Raw genomic sequence first — 17,472 nt, 5'->3', positions numbered from 1 at the left:
CCTCCTGAAAAAAAAATAAAAAAAAACAAAATAAAAGAAAATTAAAAAAGAAAATACATAAAAACAGATTGGAAAAAAAAGTTTTTGTTGGATACTGTTTCTCAAGCTCAGTATCAAGATAATATACCAAGCTAATACGGCAGAATAGCAAAAGTTAATATGTGGCCACCTTAACAACTGATTGCCCTACAGAAATGTCAGGTCACGTACATTTCTGAATTTTTTTAAATTATTATTTTACATTTGGACACTCTCATCTGGACATCCAAAGCAGATGACACTTTAACTTGCCTGGTGGAAGGAGAATAGATGTAGAAAGTGTTTGTATGGATCTAATCTTATGTGCTTTCAAACACCGGAGACTACGATGTCTAAAATTGTAAACTACAGGATATGTACATTTTAAACCAGAAATTTAAGACTGAAGGAAGAGGTTTTATCATTTTATTTATGGCTGGCAGATGTGGAGTTTTCATTCACAAGCATACCATGAAGTTATTCAGTTTGCTTGTAGATTTAGAGATCAGCATGGTTAAGGAAACCCACAGCTGTGAATCAGTGAAGAGTTCTAGACTTGGCATGAGAAGGAAGCTTCAAGAGTCTACTTTGCTTCTCAAATTATCACATCAATAGGGGACATTTCTGCATCAATATTCTCCAGTCAGTGGATATTTTTTCCCTCAGCATCTTTTTCATCTTAAACTTCAGAGACTGCTCAGAGTTTTAAAAACATGGTTATCCGTAACCAAACAGGCATGTTTTGCATGTACATGTTTCGTCTTGCTGCTGAAAACCTACCACTGCTTCTATACTGGCTTCTATATAGATTTCGAGTATATTGTTTTATATATCAGAAACAAAAGCATACACTACAAATAGGGAAGGCTGCAGATCATAACATCAGATTAAAAAGCCCCATAAAAATGTACATACATTTGTTATTTCTGTGTTTCTAGAGTTTTTCCCCCATTGCCATGGATCAATTGCTTTGATTTATGCCTAAAAATCCTCTTGGTAATCGCTCTCAGTTTATACAGAAACCGTGATAGACATTTTTAGATAACATACTTGTATTACCACAATAAAAGCTAAACAGGAACATACGTTATGAGTATTTACTATTATGGCTATATTTAAAAAAACCTAAACATTTTCTAGGAGTCAGTGTTTCTAATTAAGCTTCTTAGGTTTCCAGCTCAAATGCTGTCATTAGTATACGATAGGATAATCTTATCCAACTTTCCTACCACTTTCAGATTTCATTAAAAAAATCTTCAAATGACTTAATTTTTGTTTATTCAACTGTGCTCTGATGTCTGCAATTTGATAATTTTACTATATAGCTATGATTATGGTATAAAACATTTAACAACTGCTTTACCTTATCTAACACTAGCATGCTGCATGCTAAGTAGGAAGCCTACTCCCAGAGAGAAACTTGCTGAATACAAATGACATCTATATTACCATACAAACAGAAATTGCTCAGAATCTTTCACTTACAGAATTTTGTTGTATTAAGAAAGAGTTTTTAAAAATTAAATCCAATTTGTGAGTAAATGTATTTTTGCATTAACTTACTTTCTAAATTTTGGAAACCAAACGGCTTTGTGTTACTGCCTAAAGATAAACCTCATCTTTAATTTAAAAGAAATGCAAAGTCTTAAAAGAAAAAGGAATATATTCTACTTTGCCCAGCAGCACACATGCAGGATGATAAGAATACTTGTCCATATTAACACAATTGAAACTGTCTAATCTGCACAGAAAACTCAGATTTAAAGATTAACTGAGGTTATAATCATGGAATTATACTCCCATTGTATATTACTAGTTTTTAAAAAAACAGGTTAATTTTTTCAATCAAAAAAAAGTCACTGGAAAAATGCCTGCTGAGAAAAAAAAAATAAAAAATCATCATCTGTTTGGTTTGGCCCAGACACTGATCAAATAGATCAGTACCCAGAGAAGGTCATGTAGCTTTTCAAAATGCTTGTCACAAGCATATGAAATACTGCATTAGAATTTCCTTTTTTTTTTGAGTAAAATAGCCAACTGATGAAATTTCAGAATGAAAAAATGTCCATTTCTGACCTTAAAATTTGTGAAGTTCTAATTAAGAAAATTTCAAAATAACAAGTTTTCCAGCTTTCTGATTCAAGAAGTTCAGATGAATGCCAAGTGTCAAACAGGGCTTTGCACCTTTGGCTGACAAGTGTAGTCAGCTGAATCAAATGCTTGAGAACCAGACTAATATTGACACTAATATACTTTCCAAAACTATTTAGGCATTTATAGTTGTAAGGTATAACTTTCAAACACATTGTGCAAATGATTATGCAACTTCAAATACTTGCTCTGAGCACAAAAAATGAGAATCTTGCTAATCTGTCCAAAGCTTATATCATGCACAATCACTATTAAGACAGCTCACACAAAAAGTGTGATGTTAGAGCATTACAGAAACAAGACAGAAAACACTAGAAGATTATGAGGCACTGAAGGATGTTTTAGGATGAACTTTAGCCTTCATTCTACCTCTCCATTGACATGTTTTCTTTTTCCTAGCTTGCCCTAGACAACAGAATCAATCTGTATGCCTCTATTGATAAAAATTTCACTGGCAGGGAAGTACAACTGATGTCTATCACACAAAGTGATAAAATTTCCATAATAATATGGTTTACCAATATCTGAAGGTATTTTCAAGTTGATCAAAAAATGCAACTTCAGCATGCCAAAATGCTACCAAGGCAATTTTGCAAATAAAACCTCTCTATAACTTCTTAAATAAATCACAAAACTCTTGAGAACATGTCTTGTTCAAGGAAACACATTTTAATTAGAGTAGACACAACCGAAAACACTTGAAAAAATCTTGTTACTAAGACTTTCTTTTCTGAAATTTTTGCATATAAAACCTTAAAATATTCATGTATCAATTTTTCCTTCCCCTTTGTCCTTTTTGATCTACCTCCTATCACTTCGATGCTTGTTGCATACTGTAAAAATGTTATGCCTACCCTCTGTCTTTGGTTTTACTCACAAGATTATGACAGCAGCTGAGAAAAGAGGCACATGCTATTGGTCCTTTGCAAAATGCTGAATTACAGTACTCCATGTAATTCCTAAGAACTCATGCTCTACTTTTTGGCAGACAATAACCTGCAGGTGTTCCCTATACAGCATTTAGCAATTAAATCTACAGTACATATTAAAATTACCAACTTCCAGAGTAAGATAAAAGTTTTATTTTTGATTCTTGTACCTTACAGATTTTAAGGCTGTCATTCTAAAATTTGGTCTTCTAATAGCGAGACTACTGGGCACTAATTGCTTGCTGGGCTTTTACAAGTTTGGGAGTTGTAAAAAAAATACTTTCTGCTAGGGCAGCCTTATTTACCACCTCTGATAAGTGACAAATATTTACACTGTTTTCTATTAATATCAATAACAGCAAGACAAGTTCAGTGCTAGAGCTACACAACCAACTCTGAAAGGCTGCACTTCATACTGAATATGCTGATGACTTTATCAAATAGAAGCTTTCTGTATTCTTCAAACTATGTCTTTAAGATATTGACACACGAAGCAACAATGTGAACAATATTTTCCATTTTAAAAATAATTAATTAATTATTTCTGAAGGCACAAGAGGACAACTAGTATTTACAGCACTAGCACCAAGAAATCAAAGTTCAATTCCCATCTCCAAAATGTGATGTCAAAAATTACTCAGTGAAACCAGAGAGTTGCTCCAAACTGTTCTAGAAAAACCCTTCCCTGACAGGAGCAAACTACAATCCAGGGTCAACTACAATCGCTATGCAGTTCTGTGGTCAGAGGATGTCTCAGTTTAATTTGCTTTCTCATGATATGTTTTCATTACACATACCACCCATTCTATATGAACACAACAGACATCTACTGAAATTAACCTTGGGTGCAACCTATCAGGAATCTTTTTGTTAGTGCTCATTTTTTTCCTCAAATCAAAAGATTTGCCTCCTGTGCTATTTAGAATCATAGAATCATAGAACAGTTAGGGTTGGAAAGGACCTTAAGATCATCAAGTTCCAACCCCCCTGCCGTGGGGAGGGACACCTCACACTAAACCATGGCACCCAAGGCTCTGTCCAACCTGGCCTTGAACACTGTCAGGGATGGAGCATTCACACCTTAGTGCTTCACCACCCTAACAGTAAAGAATTTCTTCCTTAGATCCAATCTAAACTTCACCTGCTTAAGTTTTAGCCTGTTAACCCTTGGCCTGTCACTACAGTCCCTAATGAATAGTCCATCCTCAGCATCCCTATAGCCCCCCTTCAGATACTGGAAGGCTGCTGAGGTCTCCACGCAGCTTTCTCTTCTCCAGGCTGAACAGCTCCAACTTTCTCAGCCTGTCTTCCTATGGGAGGTGCTCCAGTCCCCTGATCATCCTCATGGCCCTCCTCTGGACTTGTTCTAACAGTTCCATGTCCTTTTTATGTTGAGGACACCAGAACTGCACACAATACTCCAAGTGAGGTCTGACAAGAGCAGAGTAGAGGGGCAGGATCACCTCCTTCGACCTGCTGGTCACGCTCCTTTTCATGCAGCCCAGGATACGGTTGGCTTTCTGGCCTGTGAGCACACACTGAAGCCGTCTCATGTTCATTTTCTCATCGACCAACACCCCCAAGATCTTCTCCAAAGGGGCTGCTCTGAATCTCTTCTCTGCCCATCTGTAGCTGTGCCTGGGATTGCTCCCACCCAGGTGTAGGACCTTGCACTTGTCATGGTCAAACTTTATAAGGTTGGCATCAGCCCACCTCACAAGTGTGTCAAGGTCCCTCTGGATGACATTCCTTCCCTCCAGCATAACAACTGAACCACACAACTTGGTGTTATCAGCAAACTTGCTGAGGGCACACTCAATCCCACTGTCCATGTCATCAACAAAGATGTTAAACAAGAACAGTCCCAACACTGATCCCTGAGGGACACCACTCATTACTGGTTTCCAGCTAGACATTGAACCATTGACCACAATTCTTTGCGTGCGGCCATCCAGCCAGTTCTTTATCCACCGAGTGGTCCACCTATCAATTTGATGTCTCTCCAATTTAGAGACAAGGATGTCATGTGGGACAGTGTGGAACACTTTGCACAAGTCCAGGTAGACGACGTCAACTGCTCTACCCCTGCCCTTCAGTTCCGTTGCCCCATCATAGAAGGCCACCAAATTGGTCAGGCAGGATTTCCCCCTAGTGAAGCCATGTCATCAAGCACCTTGTTGCTTCTCATGTGCCTTAGCATGCCTTCCAGGAGAATCTGCTCCCAGATTTTGCCAGGCACAGAGGTGAGACTGACTGGTCTGTAATTCCCTGGATCATCCATTTTCCTCTTCTTGAAAATGGGGGTTATATTTCCCTTTTTCCAGTTTTTGTGAACTTCACTTGATTGCAACAATTTTTTAAATATAATGGACAGTGGTTTAGCAACTTCATTTGCCAGCAACTTCATTCCATAATCCCTGTTCAGAAAGCATTTTTTTCCCTCTATTATGGGTAAAAAAATCCAATTTGTCAACTCATCAGCAAAAACTCCATCAAGGCAGCTATTAGAACAGATTTTTTCAGATACAATTACTGAAGGATCACGAACTGATATTTCAAAAATGATAAAAAATGAGTCTGATAATTTAAAGTGTATTTAAATTCAATCAGGATGTGAAGAAATGAAATAGAGCTGCTGAGCTACAATAAAACTCCAAGTAACTCCACCATGAATATATCAATCATTTACCCCATGGAATCTAAGAGACATACAGAAAACCTTTACATGGAATTTAATTTAGCATTTTATTGTGGGTTTTCATTTTTACTGTTGTTGTTTTATTGAAGAAAATTTCAATTTTCTTTCACACTCTGTTTTTGGTGAGTTTGAAGCAGCCAGATGCTGAGGCAACTGGCACTGTTACAAACCATAATGTCAGATTAAACTTACTTACTGATAGAGAAAGACAACATCTACTGGAGCACCTGAAAAATTAATAAAACTGCCTCAGCTCAGTAATAGAGCTGTTCATTAAATGAAGACATGTTTCAGAAGGGTAGGTACACTTGAATGTATATTTGTTCTCTAGGAAAACTAACTGTGGTAAATAGAATCATGTAAATGCAATATACAAGCTGACCAACATACTGTGGTTCAGAATGCCTCAACAAAAAGGTACTGTTCTTCGAGGGAAATGAAAAGCCACCCATCCCCTCCTCACAGCATCTTCTCATTAGCAGACATTTGAAATCCAGACTGTAACTTTCCCAAGGGAAAAATACATTCAAACTGGTACTGAGGTTGCTCTTAGACATTCCAAGAAAATTACTTCAGCCAAACAACTGCTACCCATTCCTTTCCTAGCAGTCTGCAAACGTATCATTCTTCTCAGGCAGATCTCAAACCAAAACCAGGCTTATTGTGGGGTGTTTTTTCTCTATCTAATTATCTATACACCCAAAGGTGTGGGACGGGGGGAGAATACCAGCTTGTGAAACAGAAGTGTAAGTCCTTCAAAAGTTGTGGGGGGAAAAAATGCAATACCCACCACTAAAAATCGTTCTGAGAATAAGAAATACATCAGATCTATAGACTGGGAAGAAAATTAGTAGGTTATTTATTGTAAAACATTGTAATGAGAATGGACTTTGCTGGGTTTATTTAATGAGTATTAAGAACGCTTCCTTATAATTTCTAATTGTGTAATAAATTCCTTGCATTGTTTCCAGAGTTAGCACTAGAATGCTCTATTAGGAAAAAACTTGCTGGATTCTCTTTTAAATGAGTTCGAACAGATGGTTTAATTTCTAAAATGCTAATCTACTGCTGTGAGTTCCATATTTCATGGCACTTTATTTTTGATTGACACTGAGGGCTACTTTTACAAGGCAAAGCCAATCTTGCTCTCTCCAGGAACTGATGCAGGCAGCATAGTACCCCCTGCAATATTCATATCAGATTGTGAATCACAATCAAGTGCATAGATTTACCCATGATACATCATCCACAATTTCACACATTCCACAATTTCAGCAAAGAGACTGCATCTTTACAAACTACAGCCTCCCATTATCTCAATGCATTATGATTCCTTTTATTTAACTTAGTAGTACAAATCTAGGCTGTGACTTCCTATTAATTAGTTTTGCAAACCTATTCCTTTAATTATTCAGTAAACAAACATAATTTAGTACTAGCAAAACTGTTGCACAGGTATTTTCATACTGAAAAATAATATAAAATAATGGAATAAAAAAATTATTTGTTTACTAAGATGCAGATGAAAGCCACTGGAATGCTAGATGAAACAAATCAGCTCTCTAAGAGACAGGCCTAGATAACCTCACTTTTTTTTTCTGCAAATAATTTTGATGGTGGACTGAGCATACCTATATACCAGATAAAGACTTCAGATCTGCATAATGAAAATACATGTAAAAATCAGAAAAAGAAATGTGAAGAAATTAAGAATTCTAGACAAGTTAGCTGAGGTGCAGTCCCACAAAATTTCTGAATCAAGGTCTTGACAATAAAGTGGCTCAAATATTATTTGGTATGAGATTTTCGTCTCTTTACAAGATTTCTGACCTATCTATTGAGAATTACAGTCATCTAATGGGTTCAAAAGAACAGTGTTTTTCTATGTAGGTGCCTGGACAGAGAACAGAACCTGTAACTTAACACTGGAGTGATTAAATTCTCAGGAAACATCACTGCAATAATTAAGAAACGTACATTATTTTTGTGGAAACACGGTCTTTTACCTTTTGGAGATGTAGTCACATAAACTTTTCTAACACTGTGGGCAACAGAGCCGACAATGGAAAATGGATGCATAAAGCAAAATTATCTGGGGTATTTTTTTTTTCTGAAGAAAAGGCTTTATTAGCAGCTTGAAGCAGCACAAGGGATTGCCACCAGACATACTTAGGACTTATGTCCTAAGTGAATATCGTACGAATCAGTTTCTTTCTCTCATATTACATGTTAAGCACGAAATTACTTGTTCAGTAATTTTTGGTAAGAGTAATTGATGAACTAATGCAGATCTAAAGGTTAATTAAATTAGAAAAGAGGAGTTAGTATATACTTGCTTATTTGCAACATTTGTCTCCCCCCTTAAGGAAATGTATGTCCATACATTTTACAGTTCGTGAAGATGGATGACTCAGAAAACACATTACGCCAATAATTAGACTGTAGAAGGAGTAATATTTATGGAAAATTTGTAAACATTTTCATAGTTGAAAATGAAATGAAAAGCATTCCAAATTGCCATGACAACGAGTTTGTGGCTTAGTTTGCCAAGCATGCCTGGGTATGCAGCTTATGCCTGAAAAACTTTATGCTAAGAAACATTCATAGGTGCTCACAGAATTTCACTGGAAGAAATCTGGAACTACATATGGGAGAAATAGAAGCAACTCTAAATAGTCGATGCTACTGCAATGCAAAAGCTAATTTAGCAGAAGAAACTCAAATGTATTTTCATTTCAGTCATGTAGGACTCGAATAGACAAAATACTTCTGTATTGATTAGGATATCAATGTGCAATGAATTATTTTAGATGGAAATAAACAGCAACATAAAGGACTTTTATTTCTATGACAAAGCTTACAAATTACACTGGGTGAGCCAATCGGTCTCAGATATTTGCATAGTTAAATGTTTGTATAATCAGAAGAGTACAAATGAACTCCCCATAATCTAACTTTCACAAAACTGAAGCTGAGAACTGTAATGACATGCTTTCCAGCTTTCTCCTATGCATCTTACAGAAAGATGGATTACAGTATCAAGAAGCAGATTTAAGTATTCTATAATCACTGAAAAGCACTTTTCTGCTTTTACTGAACTGCTACAATGCATGAGAAAACACATGTAGAGTTTTCCAGGGTAAGGCTATAAATATTCACATGTATTTCCCAAAGGAAATTCAGTGTTTTCCACAGCTGAATAAATCAGTTTTCAAATTATACAACTCATGCTGATATTGTGCTTTAGTATTACAGGTAAATATCCCCATTCCAATAGCCTTCTTCCTTTGTCCCCTGCTGGAGATCAGGGATGGGAAATGCTATATGGTTTTTTTTGTTTGTTTTGTCTGTTGCTTTTTTCAAGGTGGGAGGCACTAACCTCTGCTGAAGTAGAATTGCTTTAAGACTCAAAACAACAGCCTATACACAAGCCTCCCCTGAAGCTGACAACTGTATATGGCTAAAAACCTAGACGTATATTTAAAATATTTTGGAGAAGCATAGGAATAGCTTTTTGTTCAAAAGAATAGACACGGTTTTCTCTAATTAATGATAGAGAGAAAACAGATCTGCCTTGCACTCAGCCCCACACAAGAAGGATGAACCTATAGTGACCTAGAAGGGGTGAATCAAAAACAAAAACAGCAACAAAAGAAAATTGAGCTAGAGTCCAAAGTAGATTTATAAAGCTTTCCTGCTCAGGAAGGGCAAAGAGAGTTCACACATAGATAAACTCTTTACATGGAAAAGTGTTGCTATTTCTGTGATAACACTGAAAAGTCTTTCTACCTGAAATGAAGGGCAGCTTGCATTCAGTTAACATTCATTTTCTTGAATTTCTCCATTCTGCACAACCTTTAAGCTAGGTCAGCCTTCCGCTAGGCAAGATGAAAAATGTTACAGCTATTCTGATACCAAATCTTAGAGTGTCTTTTATTGCCTGTCAATGGGGAAAATCTACCCAATTTACAGTAACCCAGAAAGTGCTTTCTCATCCTTTTGAGATCAGAGAATGGTGTACTCTTTTCCCTAAGGGCATTTCACTATCTCCTCTCCCAGTGGAGCAGCACCATGCCTAAGCCTCCCACCCCTGTATCTGTCTGAAATCAAGCTATTAAAAGTATGCCATCTGAAAATACAGTTCACATCAGTCATGCCTATCTTCTCATTAGGAAGCCACAGTATCCTTTTAGTTGCTAAAAGTCCTGCATGCCCTATAACAATTGGTTTAATCTTTAGGAAGTAATAGAGCAGGAAGAGAGGAAGAACTGGATCCTGAGAAGTTTTCTTATTCCTCACACCTTCACCAGGAGAAAAGAAAGGAGGCATTTACAGGAGGCCAAGAGTGTTGCTGGGTTGGAAGAAAACCACTACCATTCATATCATTGAGGCGGAAAGTTTGGCACACTTGAGAGGAAGCCTTGAACAATGACAGGCTTAGCAGCTTGTGCTGGTAGTGGGAAGCTGGACAGCCCTGACACAAGGCAAGAGAAGCTGGGAGCTGCTCAGAAGGCAGGCAGGCAATCAGCAAAAACTCCACCTGCCCCACAATTCCCATTTTCATATTTTCTGTAGGAGCAGACACAATTAATGGAAGACAACTGAAGTCTGGATGTTACCTAAAAATACAGCTCTGCAGTCATTCCATGGCACTAATCAATAAAAAGCTTTCCATACATTCACTACTTTGAATAAACAAGTAAACAGGAATAAAAGCATTTTAAAACAAGGATTCTCAAGAAGAAAGTGTCATGTTTACTGGCAATAATACATGGTATAAAAATCTACAATGTACTTTCTCTAGAGGATTTTGTCAGCTTTATCCGTACTATGCTCCAGAAACCAGGAGTAAGATGGCAAGACACTCAACTGGGTTTGGGTAACAAAGAATAGGTAGGCCTGTCCAAAAGAGCTGCAGGAGCAAGAAACTCATTGCTTCGAGGTGAGGGGTCTGTGATATTCCTGGAACAGTGTGAGGATGACACTGGATCCAGTGAAGCACAAAACTGCCATTTTTTTGTCAATTGAGGATCAACTGCAGACAATTTAAGAATTGCTGTTCACCCATCCATTATTGCCATCATCAGCAGAACTAACATAGCAGGAACTCTTTAAAGTTTTATGAAAATTCTCCCTGGCAATAATAGGACATGCCCTTAAAAAGCTGGCAAAATGCATTAAAGCTGTATCCCTTACAATTATTCCTAGCCTGGTAAAGCTACATGAGGAGAAAGTGAAACGGGGAAATTTGGCATAGAAACACCTAAGCAAAAAATATATAATAAAGCAGATCTTGGTTATATACATTTCAAGACCAAATCCAACATCTACTTTATTTTTTAAAGATGTATGCACTATCAGAAGTATATTAATTTTCAGAGGTCCTGCCATGAATAAAATCCATATATTGTGAACATTTTCCATAAGAAGGCACTGAAAGCATGTTACCCGTAAGGTGGCTATGAAAATACAATCAATTATCTGGAAATCAAAAGAATTATTCTTTTAGCTGTTAAACAGCTTGAGGTATAGCTTATTGCAAGATTAGAGACTTTGCAATAAAATCTGTATTCCAGCATTGGGGGGGGGGGGGGGAGGGGAGAAAAGAAGCACTTGTAGAAACTGCTTTTTAATATGATATTGTGTTAACTGATTACATAAACCCTTCAAGTCAAGAAATGGTTTAGTAGCCCTCATCATGATTAAACCATCTAGTGGAAATTGTATTTATTTTGCTTATAGGTACATTTCTCTTTCCCCCCTCATTCTATGTGTGTGTCTTTATATATGTTGTTACAGTAAGACATTTAATCAAGCCCTTTTGAAGCGGTAGAGTGGAAACAGCTGTTTCTGACAATGTGCTGCTGACATGGGGTTTAAAGCTGTCATGAGCTCCAGATTGCAAGCAGCACTAATATGTGGTTGGGATGGTAGTGACTTGCAGGTCACGGCACCTCCTTGAGGAATGCTTCTAAGCCAATCAGCTCAAGGTGGTGGCTCAAAGTCTTAAGGGTCTGGTGAGCTCTCTTTCATTTCATACTCTTGAGGTCACACTTCAAAGTGCCCTTTCTTCTCAAAAGCCATTGGCCATATGTGGGGGTTCTAGAGCAGCTTTTTGGACATTGGTTGCTTCAAGTTCCAAGTTAAAAAATGAGAAATGCAGTTCTATTATACAGATGATGTCTTAAAAATTAAATCAAAGCTGAAGTTTAAGTCAATACCTCACATTCTTGTAATGAATGCCAATTTAAAGAAAGTTTCTGGATGACTGAATTTTCCACAACAAGGTGAGCTTAAAGCTTGAGTGCCTAACAACCTGTTAAAACAATTTCCTGGTTTGTGAATATTACAAGTTGTAGGGCACCTAGAAACCATCTCTGAACACAGATTTTCCTCAGCAATACTCCCACTCAGAATAATTACTGCATAAAGGTCTTGCTGTCCAAAACACGCTGTCATTCCTTCATGCAGCTGAATTTATTAAAATTAGACTAATGTGATTAAGGTAAATCCAAGCCAACACTGTTAGAACAAACACGTATGTGCTTCTCACTGAGAAAGCTCTAAAATGATTTTGCTTTGATCAAGGTAAACATACAATGTAGGAATGCATTTTTTTGAAAGTATTAAAAAAGATCCAGGGGCTAGGGGAAGCCAATCTCTGTAGGTTACCTATAGAGTTGAAGGAGGAAAAGAGAGTCCTGCAAGAAATGATTCATAGCAAATAAAAGTAGATTCCTTCTTTGAACTGATTCCTGGATTCCTCTCTCCCCCTTGGCTCTCCAGGGGAATGTCAACTCTTTGAAGCCTATTTGGAAATAAATAGACATAATCTTGAGAATGCATGCTTCTTCACTGAAGTTTAAGATAAATGATTCCCATCTCTGCAGCAGTATTCTGCAAAAATACTGTTGATTTGAAATTCGACTGGAAATTACTTTCACAGAGGATAGATACACACCTCCTGCAAATAAGGCCAACCATGATCTTTATGAAGAGAACAGCTACGTCTCAATCTGGAATAATAATACTATCCAGATTTGATCTTTCTTTGCACCCAAGCTGCATTTCAGCTGGCACTGCTATTGTACCAAACTGTTTTAATTCTTTTATACTCTGCAGAAGGAAGTTACATACAAAAGCAAAGACGATGCTCAAGGTGTGGACATACATTTTAAAACACCTGCACTGCATTCAGTTGTTCTTCTACTGGATATAATTTTTTACTGTTTTTTGCAAATACTTCATTCATTGTAATAAGGCTTTTCACAGAGAAAAGAGTGTTGGTATTTTCAGTATTTGTCAGTCCTCTCAGAATTAGTTCATTGAAGAATGAATCACAATACTACAAAAATAAAATCTTTTTATATCTGCTTTCTTAAAAACAATGACTTGCTCATTTCAGAGAGTTTTCTCCTGTTAGGAAATACTATTTTTCTGGGGATGTTTTTAGCCTTCTTAGTGACCGCTTTTATAAAAATGGGTTAACCAAACGAGAGTGACACAGACTTAAAGGCAAACTGGTTGCCTACTGCTCTGCCCCAACCTTGAGACACTGAAAAGAAGGTTTGCTTAGGAGACAAATGCAGGAGTGAAGACTGCTGTCTGGAAAAAAAAAACACTGAAACAGACAACTAAGTAGTTCTGAAAGCCATAACCCAGCTGGCCATTTAAACAGGACTTGGGTGTAGAAAAGCTCAACAGAGCAGCTTCTGGATTGAAAGGGCTTCTACATCTGGGAGCAGGGGAGGAAGTATTGTGTATGAAGTGTTGCTTCATTCCAAAAAAAGGAACAGTTGAGAAACCAAAGAAAGGGATACAAGAGGAAAACAAAGCAAGGATACTAAGAACAAAATTGTCTCATGAAAGCTCAATGAACATACAAATTCACTAACAATCAGTAAAGGCCTGAGTTCATAGTATTACTAACATTTCTAATTGCTGCTAAGGATGGATGTGGTTCTAAGACACCTGATCAGTTGAAGATGTCCCTGTTCATTGCAAAGGGATTGGGCTAGATGACCCTTGACAGTCCCTTCCAATCCAAACTATTCTATGATTCTGTGGTATTTCATGGCAGTGATATTAGAGATATTGCACAAGATGTAATAATTGTAAAGAAAGTAATGCAAGAGAATGGAAATTTGAGTTTTATTTCAGGCTGCACTAGCTGAAAATCTGTCAAGAGCCAGGCACAGGTCTAATTTTTTAGAATAACTGAAAATTTAGTTGTCTTACCACAGTGTATAAGAAAGGAGTGAATAAGAAAGGAGTTGGTAACAGAAAAATGGATTTTCAACTTGGAATCTGGAAGAGTGACTGGCGAACCACAGGATGAAAAAATATCATGCTGAAAAAACCAGAGAGCCAGTTTATTTGGGATCCTGATCAACAATTCCTTATTTCCAAGCACTGGAAGAGGGAAGGTTCTTGTTAAACAGATGCTTTTAGCACTTAATTATTCTAGGAACAAGGCTGATCCACTGCACAGAATGAGACTTCAGCGCTGCCACAGTATTCTCACTGAGAGGGAATTTGGGAACACACCTCTTAGCCACTAACAGTAAACAGATGCACACTATATAGATATGCGTGTATATATGGAACTGTATGTGTGCATACATCATTACAGTATGTCACATTCATATGACTATTATTTTGAATTACCTCCAAAGAAATGTTTCTAGAACATTAATAATGGATTAAAAATATATCATTAAATCCTTCAGCACTATATTTTGATTAAGGATAATTCTTTAGCATCTTGACTCACATAATTTTGCTGAACCTCCATGTTCATAAAATAGTGAGAGGATACACAGGCTATATCCAAAATAAAAAAATTAACTGTGGACATTTTCAAGCTGTGAGGATGGTTCCTACACAGCTCTGGACTGGGCCACTTGCAGTCTCTCAGACAGTACCTGAGAACACTCCAAGAAGCCAGTTGGATCAACACTAGAGAACAGTCCTGGCCACATTTAATTTACTAATGCAGATGCAGCAATGAAACACACAGGATTTGACTAATTTGCATTCCACACTCCTTTGGAAAGGTTGGGAGATTCTGTCTTAACCATATCTGCATCATATTGCTTACTACCTAGAAAACTTCCATAAGTGGCTTCTTTTCCTCCCACTCTGAAACTATTATGGTAAATTTGAGAGCTAAGAGAAAAGATATGCATGACTACTTTTGACTTGATTTTCATTCTTGAGAGATTGCTCTTGTACAGTCATCAGACAGTTGATGCTGGCACTGAAAACTAATACCTTTCCCACTCTGCATCATTAAGGTATTTTTTAATAGTCCTGAACCATATGCATGCTATGCTTAGCTAGAAACATTATCATCCTGAACATAAAAGTGAAATTATCTCTTATGAGGCCCCACATGGAGTCCTGTATGTAGTTCTGGTGTCGTCAACATAACAAGGTCGTGGAGCTGCTAGAGCAAGTCCAGAAGACGGCCACAAGGATGACTGGGGGGCTGGAGCACCTCCCATATGAAGACAGGCTGAGAAAGTTGGGGCTGTTCAGCGTGGAGACCTCATAGCAGCCTTCCAGTATCTGAAGGGGGCCTACAGGGATGCTAGGGAGGGACTCTTCATTAGGGACTGTAGTGATAGGACAAGGGGTAACAGGTTCAAATATACACAGGAAGTTCAGGTTAGATATAAGGAAGAACTTTACTGTGAGGGTGGTGAGGCACTGGAACAGGTAGTATGAAGAAATGGTAAATGCTCCATCCCTTGCAGTGTCCAAGGCCAGGTAGGACAGAGCCTTGGGCAACACAGTCTATGGTGAGGTATCCCTGGCCATGGCAGGGGGGCTGGGACTAGATGATCTTAAGGTCCTTTCCAATCCTAACTATTCCGTGATTCTTTGATTTCTAAAGAAAGCTGAAGCAGTACCTACTTTTTAGATTTTTACTTAAACTAATCAAAATTAAATGCAAGTTGCTCTAATAAAGGATACTTTAGTCTTAACATGTAAAACTTGGCAGCAACACCTAGAAATACCTAACTTTAACTGTACCACTGCCATCAGTTAGAAACCCTCAGTTGTTTCCAAAGCTCTCTGAGAAACCTCACACATATAATCATATATGGCTTTATACAAATATCAGACAATCAGAAATACATTCAAAGATTTTGAGAATACAATGAACCACAGAAAAGAGAAGAGGAACTGTACCAACTTTTATGCAGCTGAAGGAATTTGTTCAACATTAGGGAATCCATGCAGAAAAAAAACCAAAAATTCTTGCATCTGAAAGCATACGGAGTCACAAAGTCTAAATTGTTATCTCACAAAGTATGAACTAAAGAAATACACAGATTTTCTGAGTTTTGGTTCTTTTTTTTTAATTTATTTATTTTTTAAGAGATGGTGTAAAAGTGTGTAATTTCATATGAAAAAGTTATTTTTATTTTGGGTTATGGGGATTATATTTTGTTAACTCGTTTTGAGTCTTGCCTGGTGTTGCTTTTAATTCTTAGCTCTTTTTCATTTTAAGCCTGTTATTTTTTAACTTTTTTTTTTCTTTTTCACTTGACTGAAATTGTTAATTTGCATCCTCAAATTTGGCACTATAGATTTCTGAGACAGGAATGTGTTCTACATTTGATTTATTGCATAGAAAAGTATTAGGTATTTGAAATAAATTCTACCCCATTTATATTCATGAATATTTTTTCTCAAAATGGAAAGTAGTTGAAAAGAAATATAACATTGAGTCAAAAATTGTAAAAAGAAAATATTTTGTTTCTTTAGTTCCTGATGCAATAAAATTGGAAATAAGCTTTTCTTTTTAAAAAGGGTATGTCACATATTTCTACTTCAAGCAATAAGTTTTTCTTTGACAGTATACAGCAATCTCAGAGGTAAATAGCTCTTAGGTAAAATCATCTTTAACTCTGTTGAATAACAATGTTTGCCAGAAGTTCATGACAGAGGAAAAAGCATGAATGTATTGTTGAAAATACCATAAACAATGGACCACAGAATTGGCCTTCATTCTCTTTTACTAGTGAAAATAGATGAAATTAGGAGAGCTTTCCAAACTCAACACATTTAAAGGTACATAAATAAACCTTTTCCAACTATGTTAGCAAAGTAAGACTTGTTGCTATAACAGTTCACTGAGGTAAAAGTGTAGGGATTGGTTTGACAAATGAACACCTTTATCTGACTATCCAATAATTAACCATTAAAAGACCATAAATAATATAGGCCGAGGTTTTGCCTCGATCACAAAGGGTTCAGCACTGTGACACGTTCATTAATTTATGTAATGGATATCATTAAGAAGGTACTTACATTAGGTCTTAATCCTGCTGCCATTTCATAATACTTCTCAGCTTCTTCATTGAGACTGGCTTGTCTATCAGGACAGAAAAAGCCAATACAGTTACACCTCATTTTCCTTGGGTTAAAAAAGGAAACATACCTAATAAAGCATAGCTAAAAACAAAATACTGCAACTACTCCGCACCGTTTACGGATATTACCATAACAAATTCAAAAAGTATGTCAATCTGAAAGATATTTTTTATAGCTCAGAATGTCCAAAGATTTCTATTTGCCTACCTTATTTCCTTTTTAGTTCTAAAATTATATGAGTACACACAGGAGAGAAATAAAGAAGGCAAAAAACTCAGCTGAGACAAAATC

At 36.9% G+C, this 17,472-nt stretch overlaps 1 protein-coding gene across 1 annotated transcript in view; it reads right to left on the bottom strand.

The window, feature by feature from the left end:
• Window positions 1-17,472, bottom strand: part of TMTC2 (transmembrane O-mannosyltransferase targeting cadherins 2) — a 251,891-nt gene that overhangs the window by 6,805 nt on the left and 227,614 nt on the right. The window contains exon 11 of the mRNA XM_034063127.1: window positions 17,119-17,182. Coding sequence (XP_033919018.1) covers window positions 17,119-17,182 — 64 coding nt within the window. The remainder of the gene's footprint in view (window positions 1-17,118; window positions 17,183-17,472) is intronic.

Source organism: Melopsittacus undulatus, chromosome 5, assembly GCF_012275295.1.
Source record: "Melopsittacus undulatus isolate bMelUnd1 chromosome 5, bMelUnd1.mat.Z, whole genome shotgun sequence".
NCBI lineage: Eukaryota > Metazoa > Chordata > Aves > Psittaciformes > Psittaculidae > Melopsittacus > Melopsittacus undulatus.
This window is presented reverse-complemented; position numbering and strand designations above follow the sequence as displayed.